The sequence below is a fragment of the Natator depressus genome, chromosome 15 (assembly GCF_965152275.1).
Source record: "Natator depressus isolate rNatDep1 chromosome 15, rNatDep2.hap1, whole genome shotgun sequence".
Classification (NCBI taxonomy): Eukaryota; Metazoa; Chordata; order Testudines; family Cheloniidae; genus Natator; species Natator depressus.
This window is the reverse complement of record NC_134248.1, coordinates 26,120,549-26,142,565: the sequence shown is the minus strand read 5'-3', so window position 1 is coordinate 26,142,565 and position 22,017 is coordinate 26,120,549. Positions and strand designations below refer to the sequence as shown.

Below are 22,017 nucleotides of genomic sequence, written 5' to 3'. Positions count from 1 at the left end.
ACACATACTGGAGAAATGGGCTGAAGTAAATAGGATGAAATTCAATAAGGACAAATGCAAAGTACTCCAGTTAGGAAGGAACAATCAGTTGCACACATACAAAACGGGAAATGACTGCCTAGGAAGGAGTACTGCGGAAAGGAATCTGGGGGTCATAGTGGACCACAAGCTAAATGAGAGTCAACAGTGTAACGCTGTTGCAAAAAAAAGTGAACATCATTCTGGGCTGTAGAAGCAGGAGTGTTGTGAGCAAGACAACGAGAAATAATTCTTCCGCTTCACTCTGCGCTGATTAGGCCTCAGCTGGAGTATTGTGTCCAGTTCTGGGTGCCACATTTCAGGAAATATGTGGACAAATTGGAGAAAGTCCAGAGAAGAGCAACAAAAATGATTAAAGGTCTAAAAAACATGACCTAGTTTGAAGAAGATTGAAAAAATTGGACTTGTTTAGTCTGGAAAAGAGAAGACCGAGAGGGGACATGATAACAGTATTCAATTACATAAAAGGTTGTTACAAGAAGGAGGGAGAAAAAATGTTCTTCTTAACCTCTGAGGATAGGACAAGAAGCAATGGGTTTAAATTGCAACAAGGGAGGTTTAGGTTGATATTAGAAAAAACTTCTTAACTGTCAGGGTGGTTCAGCACTGGAATAAATTGCCTAGGGAGGTTGTGGAATCTCCATCATTGGAGATTTTTAAGAGCAGGTTAGACAAATACCTGTCAGGAATGGTCTAGATAATACTTAGTCCTGTCATGAGTGCAGGGGACTGGACTAGATGACCTCTCGAGGTCCCTCCCAGTTCTGATTAGCAAGTATTTGAAATAGCCATTGCAAACAGGTTACTGTACACATGACTATTTTATGTCTAAGCAGCTTCATATATGAATGATTTCCCCCCCTGTAAATTGTAATGGAAACAGTTTTTTTATTTTTAACAAAAATTCTCTTCTGCATTTGCAGACTGGGTTAGTGCAAAAAAAAAAAAAGTGAAAAAATGAAACTGACTGGTCCTAAAAGTGTAGCTAACAAGCATAGTTTAATTGTCTAAGCTGAGAATGCAAAAACAAACAAAAAAATTAAATTAAAAAAATTTCATTTACTATCTACAGCTTGGGTTACTACACTAGGTAAGGTTTTTTTTCAAAACAATTTAACTTGTCAGTATCCTATCAAGACATAACGGTCTTCATAAACCTTGAAAATGACTTTTCTTGTTATAAAATCTCCATCAGCCAAATGAAGCATCCTCCCGATGGGTACACATTTATAATGTACTTCAAAAGCAGCAGTAACATACAACTGTATTTAGATTGTAGCAGTTATACACATGACTATGTGTGCTTCTAGAAGAAGGAATCTCTGTAGAAGTAGAATTCTGTTGTCTGATTGGAAGCATATGTCCATAAACATGTGCATGAAACCCACGACCCTTTAGCTCTATCCAGGAATTTACCCTACACTTATATGACCTCTTTCTAACATTACAGGATTGAAGCAGAAGGTCTGGAATTAGCAAAAACAAATGGACTTGAAAGTGCCCTTCAACCCTGTATTTGATGCCTTGTTATAAGAAATCCAAGCCCTGTAGAGTTAATTTTATAAAGTCACCTTATAATGAAGTAGGATTGGATGCAGTGATGGGAAGTTACAAATCAAGTTTTTAACTGGATTAGGCAGCGGCCTTAAGAGTTGGTGTTAGAACAGGGGTGGGCAAACTACGGCCTGGGGGACACATCCAGTCCTCCAGATGTTTTATTCCAACCCTTGAGCTCCCACCAGGGAGCGGGGTCTAGGGTTTTCCCCGCTCCAGCCAGTGAATTGATGGGCTTGCCCCGCTCCGCGCAGCTCCCAGAAGCAGCGGCATGTCCCTCCTCCGGCTCCTACGCATAGGGGCAGCCAAGGGGCTCTGCACGCCACCCCCACCACAAGCGCCGCCCCCACAGCTCCCATTGGCCAGGAACTGCGACCAATGGGAGGTGCAGGGGCGGCGCCTGCGGACAGGGCAGCACACAGAGCCGCCTTGCTGTGCCTCCGAGTAGAAGCCAGAGGGGGGGACATGCCACTGCTTCTGGGAGCTGCTTGAGGTAAGTGCTGCCTGGAGCCTGCACCCCTGACCCCCTCCTGCACCTCAACCCCCTGCCCCAACCCTGATCCCCCTCCCACTCTCCAAACCCCTCAATCCCAGCCCGGAGCCCCCTCCTGCACCCCAACCCCTCATCCCCAGCTCCACCCCAGAGGCCTCACCCCAACCCTCTGGCCCAGCCCAGAGCCCCCTCCCGCACCCTAAACTCCACATTTCTGGCCCCACCCCAGAGCCCTCACCCCCTCCCGGACCCCAACCTCCAATTTTGTGAGCATTTATGGCCTACCATACAATTTCCATACAAAGATGTGGCCCTCAGGCCAAAAAGTTTGCCCACCCTTGTGTTAGAATAACGTTTGTTAATGGAAGGAATTTATCTCAAATGTTGCCATTATGCAAATTACCAAATACGTCATACACACACACACACACACACACACACACACTCACTCACTCACTCACAAAACCTTCCTTTCCAGGACCATTATTCCTACCCTCAGCTGTCCAGTTCTCCTCTCCTTAGCCTCTTCCCTAGCAAGTAAAGTACTATTAATGTAGATGCCAATTACTTAAAACTTATAACATTTATTTTTTGCAAATGAGTTTTCAAATGAGGAAGACAAATGATATTCAATAAAGTGGATTTTGTAAAGACTTCATACCAAAAACTAAAAGGGGTGGTGGGTGCAGTTAATTTTGTCTCCTTTTTGGATATTTTCTAACAATTAAAAAAATGCATTTAAGGCTATTACACAAGCCATAAAAAGGCAGAAAATTAAAAGTTTAAGCCAACAAGCTGCCCTTAAGTCATGTCCTTTGGAATGGAGAAAAATAACGAAGAATGAAAAATGCAGTGTCAGCCTAAACCTTGAATTTCCTACCTTTTGTTACTCTGAGTCACATTAACATTTTTAAATGAAGAGGAAACAATGTATTACATGGAATCAGAAGAGATGGGATATTTTATCCCACTGACTGCATCCATACGTATTCCTATGAGGGGAAAATTATGATTAAAACCATAACCAATATACTGCCTCTTCCAAAACAACACTATGCTTTAGGTTCAATCCAGAACCTCAATGTGAAAGGATATAAGGATGGTATACCCAAAGGGTATCGTTGAGCCAGTCCATACCATTATCTTGCTGTAACAAGCGATCATACGTGATACACATGAACTTGATATCTTCCTCATCTATTCCTCCATTCCAGATATCATACAAAATGGTCATCTCCTCAAACTCGGAGCGGGGCCTAAAGTGGGGCCGATGTGGAGAATATTCAGGGGAAGGAATCACTGGGATGTCTTCAGGTGTCTTTTTCTGCCTCCGCCACTGTCTTTTAGGTTTCACGTGAATCTCCTCTTCTTTGAAGTCCTCATTCCACTGATTCTCTAGTTCCTTAAACGGAAGTTTCTCTGCTATGGCCTCCGGGGTTACCTTCTCGTGGAAGCTGTCATTCCTGAAGTCTAGGGTGACCGCTTCAGGGTCTTTCAGTCCATAAAAAGCATCAGGATGCCCACCCAACAACTCTTTGCTCACAGCACTTTCTGTCAAGGCAACTGGGACAGGAGGAGGTTCTGAAGTTTTGCTGGGATAGGCTTCCAACGAGAGGACCGAAGGAGGTGATCGTTTCGGCCGGCCTGGTTTCCTTTTGGTGGGCAGAGAGGAAGGAGTAGGAGGAAGAGGGAAAGGAAGAGACACAGTAGGTGCTTCTGGGGAGAGCAAAACGGATTTCATGGCTACCTTGTTCTCCTCTATGGATGTCTTTCTATCCACTGGCACACATGGCAGGGCTGCTACAGATACTGGCTCGTCAGGTGGCAAATCTATGTCTGTGTGGAAATCAGTTTCTGGAGGGCTAGCAAAGGGAATTGGGGAGGGAACACTGTTCATGCTGACTGTTCGGGAAGCACTAAGAGGTTCTTTAAAACATTTCTCCTCTGGCTCATCTTCTGATGGTTTCTTGCCAGACAAAAGGCAAGGAAGGATTGCACCAGGCTCTGGGAAAGTAGGCGTGAAATTAAAATCCCTCCCTGGAGTCCGAGGAATGCCACTATTAATCCCAGGAGATTGGGATGGATATGAAAAAGGGCTGCCTGGGACTTGAGGGGAACTTAAAGTCAAGCTGCTTCCCGTAAGGGGAGCATCACTTCCAGGGGTGGCTGGAATAGTGTCTGTACTCTGTGACTTTGCAAAGCCATGTGAAGACTTGGCCATAATATCCCGCCCTGGAGTCCTAGGAAGCTCCTCTTCCAGAGCTGTTTTGGTCACAGTTAACTGTTCAGGGAAATTTTCTGGAGGGAGTAAAGGTTCCTCTTTACTAGGCGTTGTTGGAAGGGGAAGTGTAGAGGGTGGCACCTTATGAGCTGGAAGTATGGGAGTATCAGAATCCGAATGGACCACCATGTCCCGTCCAGGAGTCCAAGGCAGTCTCTCCTCCTCCTCTGCTGCGGATAGTAGTTTTCCTGTAACTCGGGTTTCTAAGTCACTATCATCAGACTTACTGAAGAAGTGGCTCTTACTGGGTAGAGGTTCTTCAAATACCCCCACTGGTGCTGGGAGACAGAGATTCTCTTCATCTTGAGATTCAGGCTTTGGACCCTCTAATACCTTAGGTTCCAGCTCGATATCCAGTTCGGACTCTTCCACTGGAGAGAAAAACAGAATGAGCTCCATTCAGTTGCTAATCATTTCCGAGTGTGCGCACGTTAAAGATGCTGCAATTACAAAACCAGCTCATATCCACTGGGAGGCTTTAAAAAACTGCCACTTCCCATTTTGGAAGCATAGAGAGGAGCTTAATTAGGACCCTGAAGCGACCACAGATATCCCTACTGGACCACCAGAAAACATATGATTTATCTGGGGACTAGCTACTCTAGAGGCTATAACCAAGGTTTCCAGCTTACAAAGCGCTTTGCTTACCAAAACCTTGGCTGGCTTCTTACAGCCATAAAAAACACGAGTGAATTATTGGGGAAAGGCTGTTAGTAAGTAGGCTGTAAGAGCCTTGAGCTGTCCTTAGTTTTGTTTTTTTGCAGGAGGTAGTAAATTAACTGGAGGGCCAGCAAGAATGGCAACGGAGCATGGGGGAAGCGTAATGCTCTTGAACATAACATGGAAGAAATGGGAGACCCCTGTAATGAAATGTGGATACACTCGGTTGGTATCACTGAGGCAATTTATATGCTGCTCTAGCTGTAACACTCTCATTTGTTCATATTTTATTTACCTCCGTAGGGCTTAGGGCCAAAAGGAACCAACACTCAATCTATGAGGCAGCTTGAAATAACATTTTCAAGAGGAAACAGGAAGGAGTGTGAAAATGTCTGGCCAGTTGGAGGGTTCTCTCAGGTCTATCTATGCTAAGCAGCAAACCTGAAACCAGGATTACTGACCTTTGCAGGGAGGTCTGACTCATTTCACTCTTGAGCAATTGCATTGGGATGTCTTGATAGGAAGCACCAATGCTAATGCTATAGATTTCTCCTGCATTCTAATATGCCACCTCTAATGAAGATTCCCTACATCAGAGCAACCTTCCCTGGAGTGGAATGTGGCTGTCTCCAGAATGTATCAGAGTCTCTCCACGTGTCCTCCAAGGACAACAGCTTGTTCTAGAAAGTAGTTCCTTCTCTGTCCCTCAATGGTGAGCCTATGACCAGCCCAGAGCTTCCGGGTCCCAGGGCAGCCCAGGAGCGAATGGCTGAGCAGGGACCCGAACTCCAGTCCGCCCCGTGGTGGTATTCTCCACAGCCTGTAGATTTGCAAGCTTTACCCATCTCACTCATATTTAATAACAAGTTTAAAAATCTCCTAGAGGTTGTCTTCACACGTAACATACGACTCTGTAAATTTAAGGAAGACACCAGAACACCAATTTCCTTCTCCTGGGAGGAGGATGCTGGGACAAATGTTCATTTACAATGGCGCTAAGTGAAAAACCCCTAATGTAGGTCTGTGATTCCACCCCTCTCAAGCCCTGTTAACCATCTCTTTCCATTCCCCAGTCACACAGCTCCTTCAGAACTCAAAGCACTAAAGGAGCCATCTTCAGGCTGTCATTAAATTTAGAGTCACGGTGCTCATCTACAAGGCACTTCATAGATTAACTCTCTGGTCCTTCATAGGCCACTTATTCATTCACACACCTCTAAGGGTATGTCTACACTGTGATAAAACACCCACAGCACTGAATCTTAGAGCCTGGGTCAGCTGCCTCAGGCTCCTGCTGTGGGGCTAACAATAGCAGTTTAGATGTTCAGGCTCACGCTGGAGCCTGGGCTCTGAGACACAACCCCTCTCCCACCCCACTTCACGGGGTCTCAGAGACCAGGCTCCGGCCTGAATCTGAATGTCCACACTGCAAGTTTAGAGCCCTGCTGCCCAAGCCCACTGATCTGGGCTCTGAGATTCAGTACCACGGGTTTTATATTATAGTGTAGACATGCCCTAAGACTATTATGCTCCAGAAGGACACCGACACTAAACTGGGATAAGATAAGACTCTTGGGTGCAATGCTCAGAGCATTTTCAGCAGCAGAACTCCAGCTGTAGAACACCTTACCAGATGATCAAGAGCTCAATCCAAATCTCCTTCCCCAGTGAGGACATCTCCAGGACCAACCCATTATTGCAGAGATAAGAAGGAGGAAAGGACAAGAGGGGCACCGAAAGTATGCAGAGTTGGATGCTGTGAGAATATTATACTTTGATACTACAGCGACAGATGCCAAAATACATTAACCCACTGTACCTGCTACGCATATAGGGGACGGCACTAGCTTTACTTCCTGGTCTCTCTCCGTGACCATCAAAGCTTCAGCAGCAGCAGTAGATTCCTCTGGCACTTCACCACTTTCATCTTCCTGTTGCTTGGTTTCTTCCATCTCTTCCTCTTTTATGGCCATAGCTGGGGCCTCTAGTGCCAGGCTTGTTGCTTCCATATAGTCTTCCACTGGAAACAGCTCCAGGATGGTCTCTTTTTCTTCATCTGCTAGTTCATGACTAGCAGACTCAAGCTCTATTTCAGCAGCCATGGCCTCTCTATCTTGGTCTTCAGCCACCACCTCTTCCTCCTCCTCCTCTTCTTCCTCCTCCTCCTCCGAGTCAGAACTCGACTCAAATTCTGAGGAGTCCTCACTTTCATCAGATGATTCAGCTTCAGCTTTGGAAGATGTGGGACTCACTACATCTTCTGCAAGGATAAGACGTTATTATTATTACTGTCCTTTTATGAGCTCATTAAATAATCATGTGAAACTACAGAAATTAATCCCCTGGATAGAGTTTTTGGGGATTTCCTCCTGATTTTCAAGGGTTTCTTTAGACAAAAATGTAGCTCACGTTTAGAAGAAAAATCAGTGTGGGAAAATATTTTTTCTTGAATGATATAAAACAAAACTGTCCTCTGAAGCTCTGTGCTCCCAGAGAAGAGCTTCTAGATATCATGGGAAACGTTGGTGTCTGCTTGTGCCCTGGTAGTGAGCATGGATGAGTGCACGTGGAGAAACTATTCTCTGCACTGTTAAAAGTGGCAATTGGGGTGAGGGGGAGAGGCAAAGGGGGGATTTACAGTATATTTTAAAATAAAATTTTATTCTCAATTTTTGATTTGGTGGAGTGTTATTGTTATAACCCAGTGCTGTAAACTCCAATATGCACAAAGTTAGAACCAGTTCAAATGATAGCAACCCCTATTATATATACTTAAGCAGGAATACAAGCTTAAGAATTGGCCTAGAGGTGAGCAATTCTACTGTTAACAAAAATGTGGACCTGACCAGAAGCTAAAGTTTACTTTGTTTCTAGTAAGACTGCATACCTTCTTCAGAGTCCTGCTCATCTTCCTTTTCACTTGTTTCTACTCCCGTTTCTTCATCTTCATCCTCTTCCTCCTCTTCGTCAGCATCTTCCTCCTCTTCTTCGTCTTCCTCCTCCTCCTCCTCCTCCTCATCTTCCTCCTTTGGCAGTAAATATTTTAGTATTTAGAAAAATATGTTGATTTTGTGTATTGGCTTTAATAAATACACCAAAATCTCAAATACCACAGCAATGAATGCAGTAAACAAACCTAAAGAGACAATAATTCTGGACATACAATTCAATGTGCATCAGTGCAGACTCTCAAAAGTTGTGTCCCAATAAAATCAAACAAAAGGCAAATTAAAAGACAGTTTGCCCACCTCTGTAAGACATTAAGTTTGTGATATTATACAATGGGGATGGGAGGAGAAATTTGTTTTGAGCTGGTGAGTAAACTATGGCATCAAATATCAGGAAAAGTAGCCCATATAATTTTATCTAAGATACTCTAACTACATTTATTCATAAGTGTAGTCTAGTGATTAGAGCTGGAGACTCAGGATTTGAGAATTCCACAGTTTAATTGTGTGACGCACTGGGGCGGGGGCAAAATACCTTGCCAGATGCTGCTTTCACCAATCCTCCCTCTTCCTCCTGCTCATCTTCCTTTTCAGAACAGGATTCTTCTTCTTTACCTGAAGTCTCATCTCCTTCCTCCCCCTCACTGTCTAGCTCCAATGGTCTTGCTGGTCTCCTTCGGAGGCCTACTGCATCTGCATCCTTCTTAGACAGGTCTGAAGTAACATCAGACATGTCTCTGTCCCTTTCTGACTCTGGTGAGGGGAAAGAAGAGAAGAGAATTGTAATCAAAACACCTTCATGTCAAGGATTCAACTATCATGGGTAAGCTCATAACATTATTATTAATAGTATTATAGCAGTGGTCAAAGTTTTCAATCAGGATCAAAACCCTACTGTACTACGCAAGAGAGAGTCCCTACTCCAAAGAATTTGCAGTCTGATTTAAGGCAAAGCATAACAAGGGGGTGTAACAATAGAAGGAGGAAATGGGGAGGGCGAACAAGAAATATTAAGGATCTCAGTCATACCTAGGGGCCATCTACGTAGCCATTATTAGTTGGCAATTTATCACAGGCTTTCCATCAGAAGTGTGTCTTGAGGAGCGATTTACTGGAGGACGGGGAAGTGGCTTTATGGACTAGTTTGGGGCAGATGTTCCATGCGTAAGTGGCAGTGCGGAATAAAGAGAAGACACATGTGGAGAAATGGGTGGTCGCAGCTGACAAACCTGGCACAGCAGATTGGGTGAGGTGGCACAAATAAGAGACAGGAGCAGTAAGCGGAAAGGAGACTGTATTGTAAAGAGCCCTAAAGGTAAGGGCAGAAAAGGGCAGTGGAGAAGAAGGAGCCAGCAGAGGGATTCAAAGAGATGAGTGACATGGTCAGAGTGATGAACAGGTGGATATCTGAACGGACTTAGGGAGGACAAGGTGGAGCACAAAGGCCAGAGAGGAGGCAGCTGCAGTAGTAAAGACAGGAGCTTGCAAGAGCCTGAACAAGTGTTTTAGCAGTGCACATACAGAACAAAGGTGGGATCCTGGCATGTGATGGAAGCAGCAGCAAGACCTGGATAAAACCCGGGAGTGTGGGATTTCAGAGAGGCCAGAGTCAGTGACGGCATTCACGTCAGCGACTTGTTGAGTAACTGGGAGGATGCTGGTGCCATCACCCGTGTCAGAGGAAGGGGAGAGAAAAAGGGAAGAGGGCGGAAAAGCATAGTTTGGCCCTTTTATTTTAAGTGTAGTGGCAAGACACCCACGAGGAGACGTCAGCCGGACAAAGTGGGATGCAGGGTTGGAGAGAGCGAAGCGGGTCGGGGAAGAAAAGCAGATGGGAGAGTCATCAGCATGAGGGTGATAACTGAAGCCAAGATCACTTTCTGTGGTGAAGGTGTATTGGGGGAAAGAGGGTGCTGGCAGGGACAGCAACGAGAGAGGAGCGGAAGAGGAGTACCATCACCCATCGAACGAAATCCTGAAGGAAACCCAGAATTTTGACATGCCCCCCCGGCACGCACCCTGACCAGCTGTATGTTAAATACCAGAGCTGGGATTTGTTCATGCACAAGGGTACCATGATCAAAGGGGCCCAAAGCCACCAAAGCTCAAAAGTCATCCTCAATAAACATCAGCCTGCTTAATGGCCCTCTCCCAACCAGACTTTTCTGCCATATTACTTTGTCAGCCTTACCCCACCTATCGACTTGATTCCTCATTGAACTGCTGCATTGAATCGCCAAGGATCAATGGGCCTGGGTCCCAGGAGTCTGCCTTAATCTGCCCTTTGTGCATTGATATAATGTTAACGCTTTGTAGGCTGCGGACTGACAACCAGCCTTCTAACCTTTCTTTGGTCTGAAATTTGGAAAATGGCAGCAATGATAGGGTTAAATGTGGGTGCAGATGAAGAACAGTACATTGCCACACATAGGGGTTGAGGTTCTGTACAGGGGAAGCCAGAAGGGTCCGTAAAAGGAGGCTGGAAAGCTGCCATCATTGGGAGCAGCAACCTCCTCTGAGTTCCTTATATTTTTATTGCAAGCATTTGCAGGAGTGCAACTGGAAGAGCACCCTAAAACCAAGCACAAAGTCCCCGTTATTCAGCGAAGACAGAAAACGATGCCTAGAAAAAGCAGGGACTGGGTTTGGAGTGTGGTGCTCATAGGATTGCTGGGTGGCTCCACTCTGTGGAGCAGGGTCTTGCAGAAACTCCCGTTCAATAGGAAGGTCCACACGCTAGAGTTAGGGGGTTCATTCTGCCTAGTTGTGCCCTGGTTTGCTCCTGAAGAGGAGAGAGATGCTGCCAGCCTCAGAAAGGGATTAAATTTTGGTGTGTGCGCTTCAGAATAAGACCCAGGAGAGGTAAAAGGGTAAAAATAGGGTTTAATATCAAGGGAAGAGTAAAGGTGATAAAGCCCTTTCCATTATATTAGGGTTAAATGCAAGCTTGCTGGGCTTTGGAAAGCCTTAAAACGTTTAGCCCTTTAGCTGCCAATGACTGCAATCTCAATGGTGCTTGAAGGACTAGTGTTAGTTACACTGGAGCATTGGCCATTTATGTACCTGGCATATGGAGCAGCACACATACTGTGTGCTGCTTCACTAATCAAATAGGGAAGGAAGAACCCAAGGATTAATATTTTGAGGGAGTCCTTCCTGTGCCCCTCCACCCGAAATCACATGCTAACTGGTGTGAACACATCAAGAACTGGGAGTTTGCTTTAAACTTTAGATTGTGTGATGGAATTCTTTGTTTATTGAAACTAAGCATCTTTCCTCACAGCCACATCTAAAGGTTTCAGAGTAACAGCCGTGTTAGTCTGTATTCGTAAAAAGAAAAAAGAAAAGGAGTATTTGTGGCACCTTAGAGACTAACCAGTTTATTTGAGCATGAGCTTTCGTGAGCTACAGCTCACTTCATCTAAAGTACATTCTGGTTCTTATATGGTTAGAACTACTTAAATAAGTTTGGTTTATAAACCCTCTTCTTTACTTCGGCTGCATGAGCAGCTGTTAGGATCCAGGATCAAGTTTATATGGGATAGTAACTGCACATTAGTCTTAAAGAGATCCTCAACTGACCTTTATTTATCATCTTATTTTTACTCTGCACTGTTTGGAGTAAACTTTTAAGAGTTAAAATGTTTTAAAATGGACTTTCCCCTCTAAATTTAACAAATAAATTACCTTTTTCTTTTTTTTTGTAAATGAAATCCAAGCCAAATTGGCTTTCCCTTACTGGTAAGATAAACACAGCTCTGGAATGTGATTGCTAAACTAACCTGAGCTCCCTCTGCTCGCTGACTAGCTCTGCAGCAGTGGAACAAAAATATGGCAAAGTTATGCATAAACCCTGGGTCTTACATTTCCTGGTCATAGTAAATTTAAAGGAGCACAATCCAGAGCAGGTATCACCCAGCTGATCAGAGTTTTAAAGTAGATTGAATTTTGGCTCAAATTCTTGACTGTGTGTCTAAGTGAATGTGCTGCTGAGAAGTTGAAAGGAATTCAGTTTTTGTATGGTTTGCATTCACACTTGTGTATCAATTAAATGTGGATTGCAAACCTTCATCTTCATCGTCCACAGACGTGGAGGGCCTGATTCTCTTCTGATCTCCTGCTGAGGCAGCTTCAGGCGGCTCCTTTCTCTTCACCTGAACAAAGAACAGAATTAGCATTTCTAAAAAGGTACGCAGAATTGAAGAAACCAACTTTCCAAGCAGATCCCAGCTGCTTTACTTTGCTAGCGTCATGACGGGCTGGTTTACACTAGAAGTGCTGCAGCTGCATCACTGTAGCACATCTGGTAAAGATGCTCTATGCCAATGGGAGAGAGCTCTCCAGTCGGCATAATAAATCCACCTCCATGAGTGGCAGTAGCTATGTCGGTGGGAGAAGCTCTCCTGCCGACACAGCACTGTCCACACCAGCTCCTAGGTTGGTATAACTTACATCGCTCCGGGGGTGGCTTATTTACACCGCAGAGCAACATAAGTGGTAGCGTGTACACGCCCTAATGCTCAGAAAGTGTCTGACTTCAAGAGCTGTTGATCTGTTTGTTTTGCTCACAAATAGAATTGAGTTGTAAATGAAATTCTCCCTCCCAATTTGTATTAAATTTCAATGCCAGCAGGTTGCATTGTTACCTCTAGGTACTAAAATATACGAAGATGTGGGAAAAACGAAAGGGAACCTGAGACTGAGGGCTTGTCTACTCACCGTGGTGGAGTGCAGTGAAGACACTACCTACACTCCGTCAGCATAGGTACTCCCCACCTCCCTAAGAGGCAGTAGCTATGTCGACTGGAGAGGCTCTCCTATCAACATAGCGCTGTCTATGCTGGAGGTTGGACATACTCCCAAGGAACGTAGTTAAACTGACATAAATTGGTTGCTAAAGCAGGGAAGTTGAGACAGCTAAAGAAACTTCAAAGCAAGGTTAGCTTTAAATTAGGACTTGAAGACACCCTTGAATCTTTACTTTATTACAGAGCCAAACTGCTGAGTTCAGAAAAGTGAATTACTCCCCACTTCTCTCACCAAACCACTGTCCATTTTCCCATGCTTCTGCCTCTTGACTGGTGGCAGAAGTGTCATGATTCTTTTGGAAAAGACTTTCAGTCCAGTTCGGTAAACTCAAAGAGGGGCACTGAAACCTTCCAGGCATTAAGGTTCAGCCACCACAACTACAAAGCATCAAAGCAAATTTACAGTTTCAGACTTCAGGAATTTAGGTATGCTCCACTCCATTGCTCTCATCTCTCTTTCTTCTAGCAGAAGATAGAAATAATAACCTAATAAGATAACCAACTTGGTCTCTCTCACTCTGGCTGCACAGGGTATTGTGCATTTTTCATACTTTGCATATTGCTTGCAGCATTTAATACCCAGACGTGCTTAATCAGAGATGCAGTGGGGCAAGCATATTTTGCAAGCAGTCTTCTAACTCAACTCCTCCACCCCCAGCCACATTTTAAAATCGGCATGTGTAAAATCCAGAATTGTTCCTGCTAACATGAATTAAGCCATTTGCCTGGCAAAACATGCTTGAACTGTGTTACAAAGGGACCTAGGCCCAAATTCCACTCTGGTGTAAATGGGTGACAACCCATTGAAGTAAGCAAAGTTGCACTTTCCACACCTGTGTCAAGTCCACCTCCTGATCTAACATGGTTTAAAGCTGCCTTGTCTCTTCCATGCTGACTGGTAACTGCGTATAACCCAGCCTAGCAGAAACTCTGTTTTTTCCAGCAGTGCTGAAACTTTATTTCCTAATAACGGTCCCCCCAGTTTTCACTGGGATGAGGTTGGGGTCCGAGCATTGCTACAGAGCGGCTCTCATTAATCAGAGTCACACAGATGGTGTCAAAATGTTAAGAGAAACTGACACTAAGGAGTAGGGATCCCCCTCCCCAAAGATTTCAGGTGCCATTAAAAGCGAGGGAGGTTGTTAGACAAGAAACACAGTAGAAAAAAGTGAGAGTGTCGGGATGTGGGGATCTGGACAGAAAAAGGAAGGCAGCATCTATACTCTGAATGCTCAGCCATGGAAGACTGCTATTGTTTTCTAACTCATACCTTGAAAGATGGCAGCCGGATGGCCCCTCGTAACCCAATGCCCAAGCCAATTCCCTCGTAGCCTAGCCCTTCTCCTTTGTTCCAGTTCTCCAGGAGGCAGGATGTAATTCGATCCTTTGGCTTCGGTTTTTCCTCATCTTTATTTTCACCAGACTTCACTGGAGTGAGCGATGCCTGCATAAAAGAAACAACATTTAAAGAGGCAACAACACCCTGGTGGGTATGCAAACATTGGAAATGCCTCAAATACCCCGGGGAAGGACCATCACCTATTCAGGCTTTAGCTTCTCTAAAGACAGCATCTTCTGAAAGGTGCACCATTATGTCACATGTGCTTAAAGGGGGTGTGGGTATGTGTGCACGTGTGTGTGCACGTGTGTGTGCGCGCGCGCAGACGAGTCTTTTAGAAAATTTGAGCTTTTGTTCACGCCTCCCTAGCATACCAATGTTGAGGCTGTCAATGACAAATACAGAACATACTTGTTCAAGTTTCCATTGGTCAGGCTTGACCCAGATGAATCAGGGATAAGAATTGTATTAGGTCATCTAAGCCACTTCTCTACCAATGCCCCAATCATCAAAGAGTTAAACAAAACAGGATCAATCTAAGGGAAACTTTAGGACAACCAACACTGTATATGCAAATAAGTCCTTAAAAGACATCACAGTCCAAAACCAGTAAGATAAGAGAAAATGAAGAGGAGAGGGGGAATTAGGGGGAATCAGTCTTGCAGAAATAGGGATTGCACGCAAGGGCTCTCAGAACTGCCACCACAACCAGACACTTTAGCATAGATGAACCTCTGATGCTTGTGCAAGGAGTTGCATTCTGAACTGGAAGAATGTCTACCTCAGTTCAACATCCCTCCTTGGTGGGATGGATACAGTCATAGACCGGTTAAATGATTTGAGTAGAGGTTTTCCCCATTTGCCGTTTGTTAGAATTGCTTGACACTGGTTGTCCTGATCCTTTTGTAATGGGATTCCACGCCCCCTCCAATTTATGTATGTGCATGGACATGGATATGCTAGGTTCATATTGTATGTTTCCCTCATGCATATTAGGATACGTAGACTGATTTATTATTGTAGGGCTACTTATGAGAATTAGCATCAAAAGAAATTTTTCAGTGATTTAAAAAAATTATATGGATTTACAAACAAAAGGGAAAGAAAAAAAAAATCAAGCAAATCAGCCCAAAATTTGATTATCGATGTTGATAGTATCTTTTCAAATTGTGTCTTGCAGATGAATTATATGTTATACACCCAAGAGCCTACAGCTTGATGTCTGGAAACCATCAAGTCCTTAAAGACTTACAGGAGGGAATTTTTTTTTAAAAAGTGATCCACTTGTCAAGGGAGTAAAGGCAAGCAATGGTCCAATGGCATTTGGCTGTCTACATCAGCTTCAGGATCCTGTCCAACAGACCGTAACGCTGCTAATATATCCAGATAACCCATGTTGGGTTTCTGGCATGTCTGGGGAGCACTCAAGTTTAAAAGGGATGGAAAAATGACCTGGCTACTCTTCACATGAAGAGAAGTCCTCTTCCATCTTGGATATTAAGAAGCTATTTCTCTGCACAAGAGACACTAACTGCTCTGAGCAATGATGACAGTGGATCCTGCTGGAAAGCACTCGAGCCACATACGCCTTTTTGGGACTGACCAGGTACCCGGTGTCACACTATCCTCTCTCTGGTGAATCTTGCTTCTGGAAGCCACCACAGCAGTTCTGATCAAGGAAAGCAGTGAACATTCTCAAGCCTTGTTCCACATACTGTGCCAGATTGAGCCATGCTTTCTAAACCCTCTGAGGTGCAGCTTAAAACAGCAGGTGTCTCCAAGTCTTGACAAGGTGAATGGGCAGTACGGCCAAGTTCAGAGCCCGTTTTAGGTCTCCCTGATGCCAGGTGCTGGAACCACAGCTACCACCTTTAGAGAAACTAAGAATTCAGTACCCACATTAAAATAAAACTGGAAAAGCACGTGCTGGAGGAACTTGTGAGGAAAATAGGCAGCTTAACAAGAGAATACATTTCTACCAATGAGCCAGAATCTATAATACTCCAAATCATACTCTCTCAATCAGAAGTCAATGAGCAAGCTAACTTTCAAGCTGCCTGAATGGCTCCTGGACCTTGAACAGAACCACATGTGGACCACCAAAGAGGATACTACTCACTTTTTTGAGACAGTTCCATTATTGAAACAGATTCACGTTCACAGCCCAGAAACCTACAAATGTTGATCTTTCTGAGCTGTGTGAAACTACATGAAGTAACTGAGTTACATTTGTACCTGTGAAGGACCAATGTTCTGCTGGACAAGACTAATTAATTTTAGATGGGTTAGAGAAGCCAATGGCCTTTATAACCTAAACCCACTTTATTAGACTTCATGTATTAGCAGATAGAACTAATAAGTGACTTTGGACCTTTTAATTAAAGATTCTTTCTTTTTTAATTTAAGGCAAAATATTGCAGAGCAAGGATGATGAGAGTCAAAGAAAAGCTAAGTGTTCCTTTTTAGTTAGGAGGGTCAAGGCCCATACTGATAAAAAGCCTCAGAGGCCTCCAAGCCCAGATAATATAGAAACAGCAAAATCTTTAAAATGAAACATATTAGGCACTCAGAGACTTGACAGACAAATCTACAGTCTCACTTTGACAAGCTGCAGCAAAGCACGGCTCATCCAAGGTAGCTGTGGATGGGAAAACTCGATCCAACAGGTGGAGAAGAGAATTCAAACCTTTTCAAGATTGGAGCTCTAGACCTTGTGGGTCGGGAGGGGTCAGGATCAATGTGCAGCTGTCTCAAGAAGTGGGGACTCTTGACAGCTTTTAAGTGAAGGATAACAGGATTTACTTCTGATTGGATCTTCAGGAATGGATTTCTAAAATTCACTCTGACCCATCCCATAATGAGGCTTCACAAGCATTATCTGAAGATCAATTCCTTCTACTGCTGTTCATCGACTAAACTGGTCAAAGTTTATTGTCATCAATGAACACAAAATACAAGTTCAGCTCATATCTGCTAATACAGAACAAGCCTGAGGAGGATATCAAGCAAGGAATACAGGTAATACTAGATTAACTTTAATAGGCCCAAGTTACAAGATCAAAATGGCTTGTTTAGACCACTAGACCTTGCTGGACAGCAGTCGGCAGGTTGGCTTTGGAGCTCTAGTTCTGGCATAGCATCAGGTTATTAATTAATTGTTATTCTTTACGTTACTGTAGTACTTAGGAACCCCAATGTATTATATGGGGGTCAGTACAAACACAGAACAAAAGACTGCCCAGGTGAACTAGTCAAATGGACTTTTCTGATAGAATTCAATGTCACTACACAGTAACTGTTACACTGCAACAGAATCCTACTGGTTCATCCAGGGTGGAACCCTGCACAGGCCAGTACTTGAGAGGAAGGTTTGAACCCCCCATAATTCACCTAGCTGTATAATATTTATACATAGCCAACAAAGATTTCTCAGATCCCAGCCGATGTTCAGCTCACACCCTGCAGCATCAACAGCCCTGCTCCTTCTGATCCTAGTTAGCGTAACTGCAATTCTATTTTCATAAGAGTGTAATTTTATTAATCTTACTAGACTATCAAACTTTTCCATACCCTGTGGCAGTGAGTCTATGCAGATCGTGTTTAGAAATATTGCCTATGCTGAATCAGGCTGTAAGTTCCAGGTGAGCGAAGAGAACACGACAGTTAGCGGTGGGAGAAGTGTATAAAATAGACCGAGCTGCCACTGAAGAGCTCTGCCGCCAGCTGCTTATGTTTGGTCACTTCAGGGTCTTGTTTAAGCCAGCTTCTCAAATTATCCCATTTCCCTTTATGCACCCACTAGCTAGCTTTGTGCTGCACTCATTCCCTTGTTAACATGAGGGACCTCATCCCTGATACATGCTTCTTGGCAAGAAGTGAATGTCTTGAGTATTAATCAAGGAGAGAGGCTTGGTTCTGGATGCAAGACATTTAACCCAGCACTAAAATGCAGCAAAATGTCTGGAGGTGGAACACAGCAGCTGGAAAGGAAGTGAAGAACACCGCGTCCAGCTCAAAGTAGAGGACTCCTCCTCAATGGCAGAGTTAACACCTCGCGTCTTACAAAAAATGCCATAGGATCTCAAGTAACAAGTTATGAGAACCGTGGCTCTATGTTACATCTGAAAGTCTAATTTGCAGAATGTATCTGCTGCTATTTTACTGCAAATCACTGCAACAAATAATAGATTGTAAAAATTTAAGTTTTGAGGCTCTTAAATGTCCTATAATGCTAGCTTTTCTCTTAAAGGGAGCAATTAGCCAACTAACAGCTGATACAATGTTCATTGCATGGGGTACAGTTTAAATCCTCTGAGAAAGATTCAGACAGTCTTCACAAAATCCCTATAATTTCTAATTGACTAAGGCATATACTTAGCCTTCATGTTAATGGCAGTCACACACCTGTGTTGGGAAGCAAACACCTCCCATAAGCAGGTTCAAGTCTGGCACAAAATAATGCATGCCTACAGATCTTTATCAAAATAGAAATAAAAACGTCTGCTCTCGGAGTAACCTTCCCAGAAGGGAAGCTGATATCAGAAAGTGTTGGTATTGGTGGAGCAAAACTTTCAAATATTTGCCTTATATTTGGCTCTGGTTTTGGAGCGAAGATCCAATTCTATTTTAAAGGTTAACAAAATTCTCGAACTTTGTCCAGCTGATCTAAAAGTCTGACACTCTAATCACGTCCCTATTGGAGCAAGCTGGGAGTGCCCAGATGAGCCTGGGTTTCTAAGGCCGGAGGAGATGTCTCTACTTCTTGAAAGTTTTCCTAAAGTTTTCCAAAATGAAGGCATTTCATAGGTGTATGTGCTTAAAATGTTCTTCACCTGGCTTTCTCTTCAGGAGCAGCTATCCCAACCACAACACTGCTCTAATAAAAGAATACTGGTAACCACTTTGGCACTCGAGGTTATGGTTATATAATTAAAACACCCTTAAACAGATTATTAACAACAAGACGACACTCAAAGGTTGAGTTGTCCTGGAGAAAGTTCACTCTTTTGCCTGTGCTGCATACATCTAGGGAAGTGCCCTTTTGCTAGTGCACAATCTAGAAGTTAAGGAACAGGCTTATTAGGTCAACTAGAGCCAAATCCTGGTCCTACTCAAGTCAAATGAGAGTTTTCCCCACTGATTTCACTGGGTCAGGATTTAGTCTAGGATTCATCCCCTCCAATTTAAATTTTAATGGAACATCTGCCTCTTTCCTTGAAAAGCTATTCCATTGTCTCATTGCTCACCCTTTAGGACCTTTTCCTGATATTCATCTTTAAGTTTCCTCTAATTTGATCCCCACATTTTCGCTTGCCCACACCCTACCTTGGAACACCTTAAGCCCTTCTTCTCCAGAACCATCTGCACAGCTGTAACATATGAAACATTAAGAGTTCCTACCTTTGCTAGACGTTCTTTCTTGTCCCACCAGTCATCAAAGGCTCTGAATGCTACCACCTCGACCATTTTCCGGTTCAAGTCCCTTTTCATAATTGCTTTTAATTCCTTCACAATCACCAAGAGGACACCATCCACAGTAGCCTTGTGCGGATCCTCCTTCTTCGGCACATAACCCGGTGGTGGGACCGAGGGGTCAAACTTGGGCAGCGGTGGCCATTGCTGCCCCCGGCCAATAGCTGCCCCCATCGAGAAGGGACGGTAGGGAGGGAGATTCACAAACTGCATCCGGCTTCCCATAAAAGGTGGGTACTGGTATGTGTTCTGCCCCTGCATCATGCGGCTCAGCATCTGAGTTTGCATCTGAAAGGACATTGGCATGCCGCCCCACTGGTTGCCCAGGACATTTATCATATCCACTTGCATGACGGGAAACATGCCAGGATGGAATGGAGGAAGTGGAGGCAAGATATGAGGCGGTGGGACCCCAGGTGGTGCAGGAAGCGGAGGTGGTGGGACGGTGACAGCTGGATGAGTTGGTGGAGGTGGTGGTGGTAGAGGTGGCGGCATTGGAAAGCCTGGTTGGGGCGGGGGTGGGGGTGGAAGTGGAGGGAACCCTGGTGGGGGCATGGGTATCGACTGAGTCATCACAGCAGAGTTGCTAACAGAGGAGTTCACCACAATGGTTTTGGCACATTCTGCACTGGTGATTGGTGCAGAATTCATTTCATCGTCAGATATTTCCATGTCCTCCCCTGAAGAATGCTGACCCTGGAAGAAAGGGGAAGAGAAACACATTCCTTTAACGTAAGTCACCTTTATACTTGTTGCTTGGAACAAGAGCCACGTTACTGACATTTTAATTATAATTGGATAAAGGAAAGTGATGTACTGGAAGGTGTGTCCCACTGAGCACGTGGAGCTTCACTTAAGCCATTCTGTTTCATGTCAGACTACACACAGAACCTCCAGGAAGTGATGAGGTAGAAGCTTTCTAACAGTGAAACAGCACTAGCCAGCTCAATAGCAAAAATTGGCTTCTATGCAACATAGTAAACGCTGCCCCCATATTTTGTTAAGCACCTACAATCCCACTTCGGTGTGCAACACAATCTCTTGCTGACACATAGTACTGATAGAGAACACAATTTAAAAGAGTAACTAATCTACCTTACACTATCCAGCAAGTCAGTGTTTCCATTTTTTAATATCATAATCCCCAGACCTTAGCAGCTAAATATTTACTGTAAGTAACAGTCAGAGATGTGAGTTTCATATTAATGTTTGCAACTGTTACAATTATGCCTTAGGACAAAGTGTTTCAGACTGAGAGAGGAGCTCCGTATCTACTTTTCCAATTATCTTTGATCCTCACAGATTGAATCCAAAATTCTCAGAGGTAGGGGACTGGGGAGAGGCACTGACCCAGGGCATGTCTACACTTGGAGCTAGGGATGTGGATTCCCAGCTTGAGTAGACATACTGAACTCGTTCTCAGGCTAGTGCACTAAAAACAGTAGCGTAGCCACAGTAGAAAAGGCAGCAGCGAGCGTGGGCATTGGGTAGCTCCAAGGGCAAACCCGCTCAGGCCTCATGGGTACCTGCCACTGCCTGTCCTACTTTGGCTACACTGCTATTTTTAGCATATTAGCTCAATGAGAGCTAGCGTGAGTATGTCTACTTGAGAAGAGAATCACACCCCTATCTCCAAGTGTAGACAGAGCCCAAGTTTCTGAACAGACAGACACTCTACAAAACCATATGGAATATGGATATAGATATTTTGTATAAAATGCAAAACCTTCGTTCCACCTCCACCCCCACCAAAAAAAAACCCCATTCGAAGTCAATGGTGCTATTATGTAAATAGATTAACATACCCCAGGGCACCTGGCTGCTCAGAGATTCAGAGTACCAAGAATTGCCTTTGTAAACTGAATAGAGCACAACAGCAATCGATGAGCTAGACCCATTCTAGATACATTTCAGAATAGCAGCCGTGTTAGTTGTAGTCGCAAAAAGAAAAGGAGTACTTGTGGCACCTTAGAGACTAACCAGTTTAGATATAGTTGCACTTAGCAAACACAATCTCAGCTGCCTATTATACTGGAAAGGCATTTTAGGCTTGGAGTCACACAGGAAGCAGATGTATGCTGTCCCATCCCTCAGAGGATAAAAAAAAAAAACATTAAAAATTCCAGCAGAAAAATATAGGGGGTGGAAGAGGTACTCAACACTCAGAGGCAATTTTTCTGGAATACTTGATCAGGGCAAAGCTGCTTGTTAACTGGATCTCAGTTAGGGCCAGAGTGACAGCACCTGGTCCTTGGCCCCATGCGGGGAAAAAAAAGAAAAGAAAAAAAAGACTTCAGTCTCCAACTGATCGCCTATTTCCCCCTGCATCCACTGCCTGAACACAACTGGACCCACTGCCTTATTATTTCTTGCAAGCAGTTCCTTCTTCCCAACTGCAGTGCATAAAAAGGCAAAACAAACAG

The 22,017-nt window shown here is 44.1% G+C and overlaps 1 protein-coding gene across 2 annotated transcripts in view; it reads right to left on the bottom strand.

Annotated features, from left to right (window-relative positions):
• The window catches only part of SETD1B (SET domain containing 1B, histone lysine methyltransferase), a 70,222-nt gene that overhangs the window by 13,318 nt on the left and 34,887 nt on the right, over positions 1-22,017 (bottom strand). Inside the window, exons 7-13 of one of the 2 annotated variants that reach the window (XM_074972344.1) lie at positions 19,523-20,290; positions 14,054-14,227; positions 12,042-12,129; positions 8,511-8,728; positions 7,915-8,053; positions 6,847-7,287; positions 3,182-4,738 (exon numbers count right to left, since the gene is read on the bottom strand). In XM_074972344.1, the coding sequence (XP_074828445.1) occupies positions 3,182-4,738; positions 6,847-7,287; positions 7,915-8,053; positions 8,511-8,728; positions 12,042-12,129; positions 14,054-14,227; positions 19,523-20,290 (3,385 nt within the window). The remainder of the gene's footprint in view (positions 1-3,181; positions 4,739-6,846; positions 7,288-7,914; positions 8,054-8,510; positions 8,729-12,041; positions 12,130-14,053; positions 14,228-19,522; positions 20,291-22,017) is intronic. The other variant, XM_074972345.1, reaches the window with a different exon arrangement.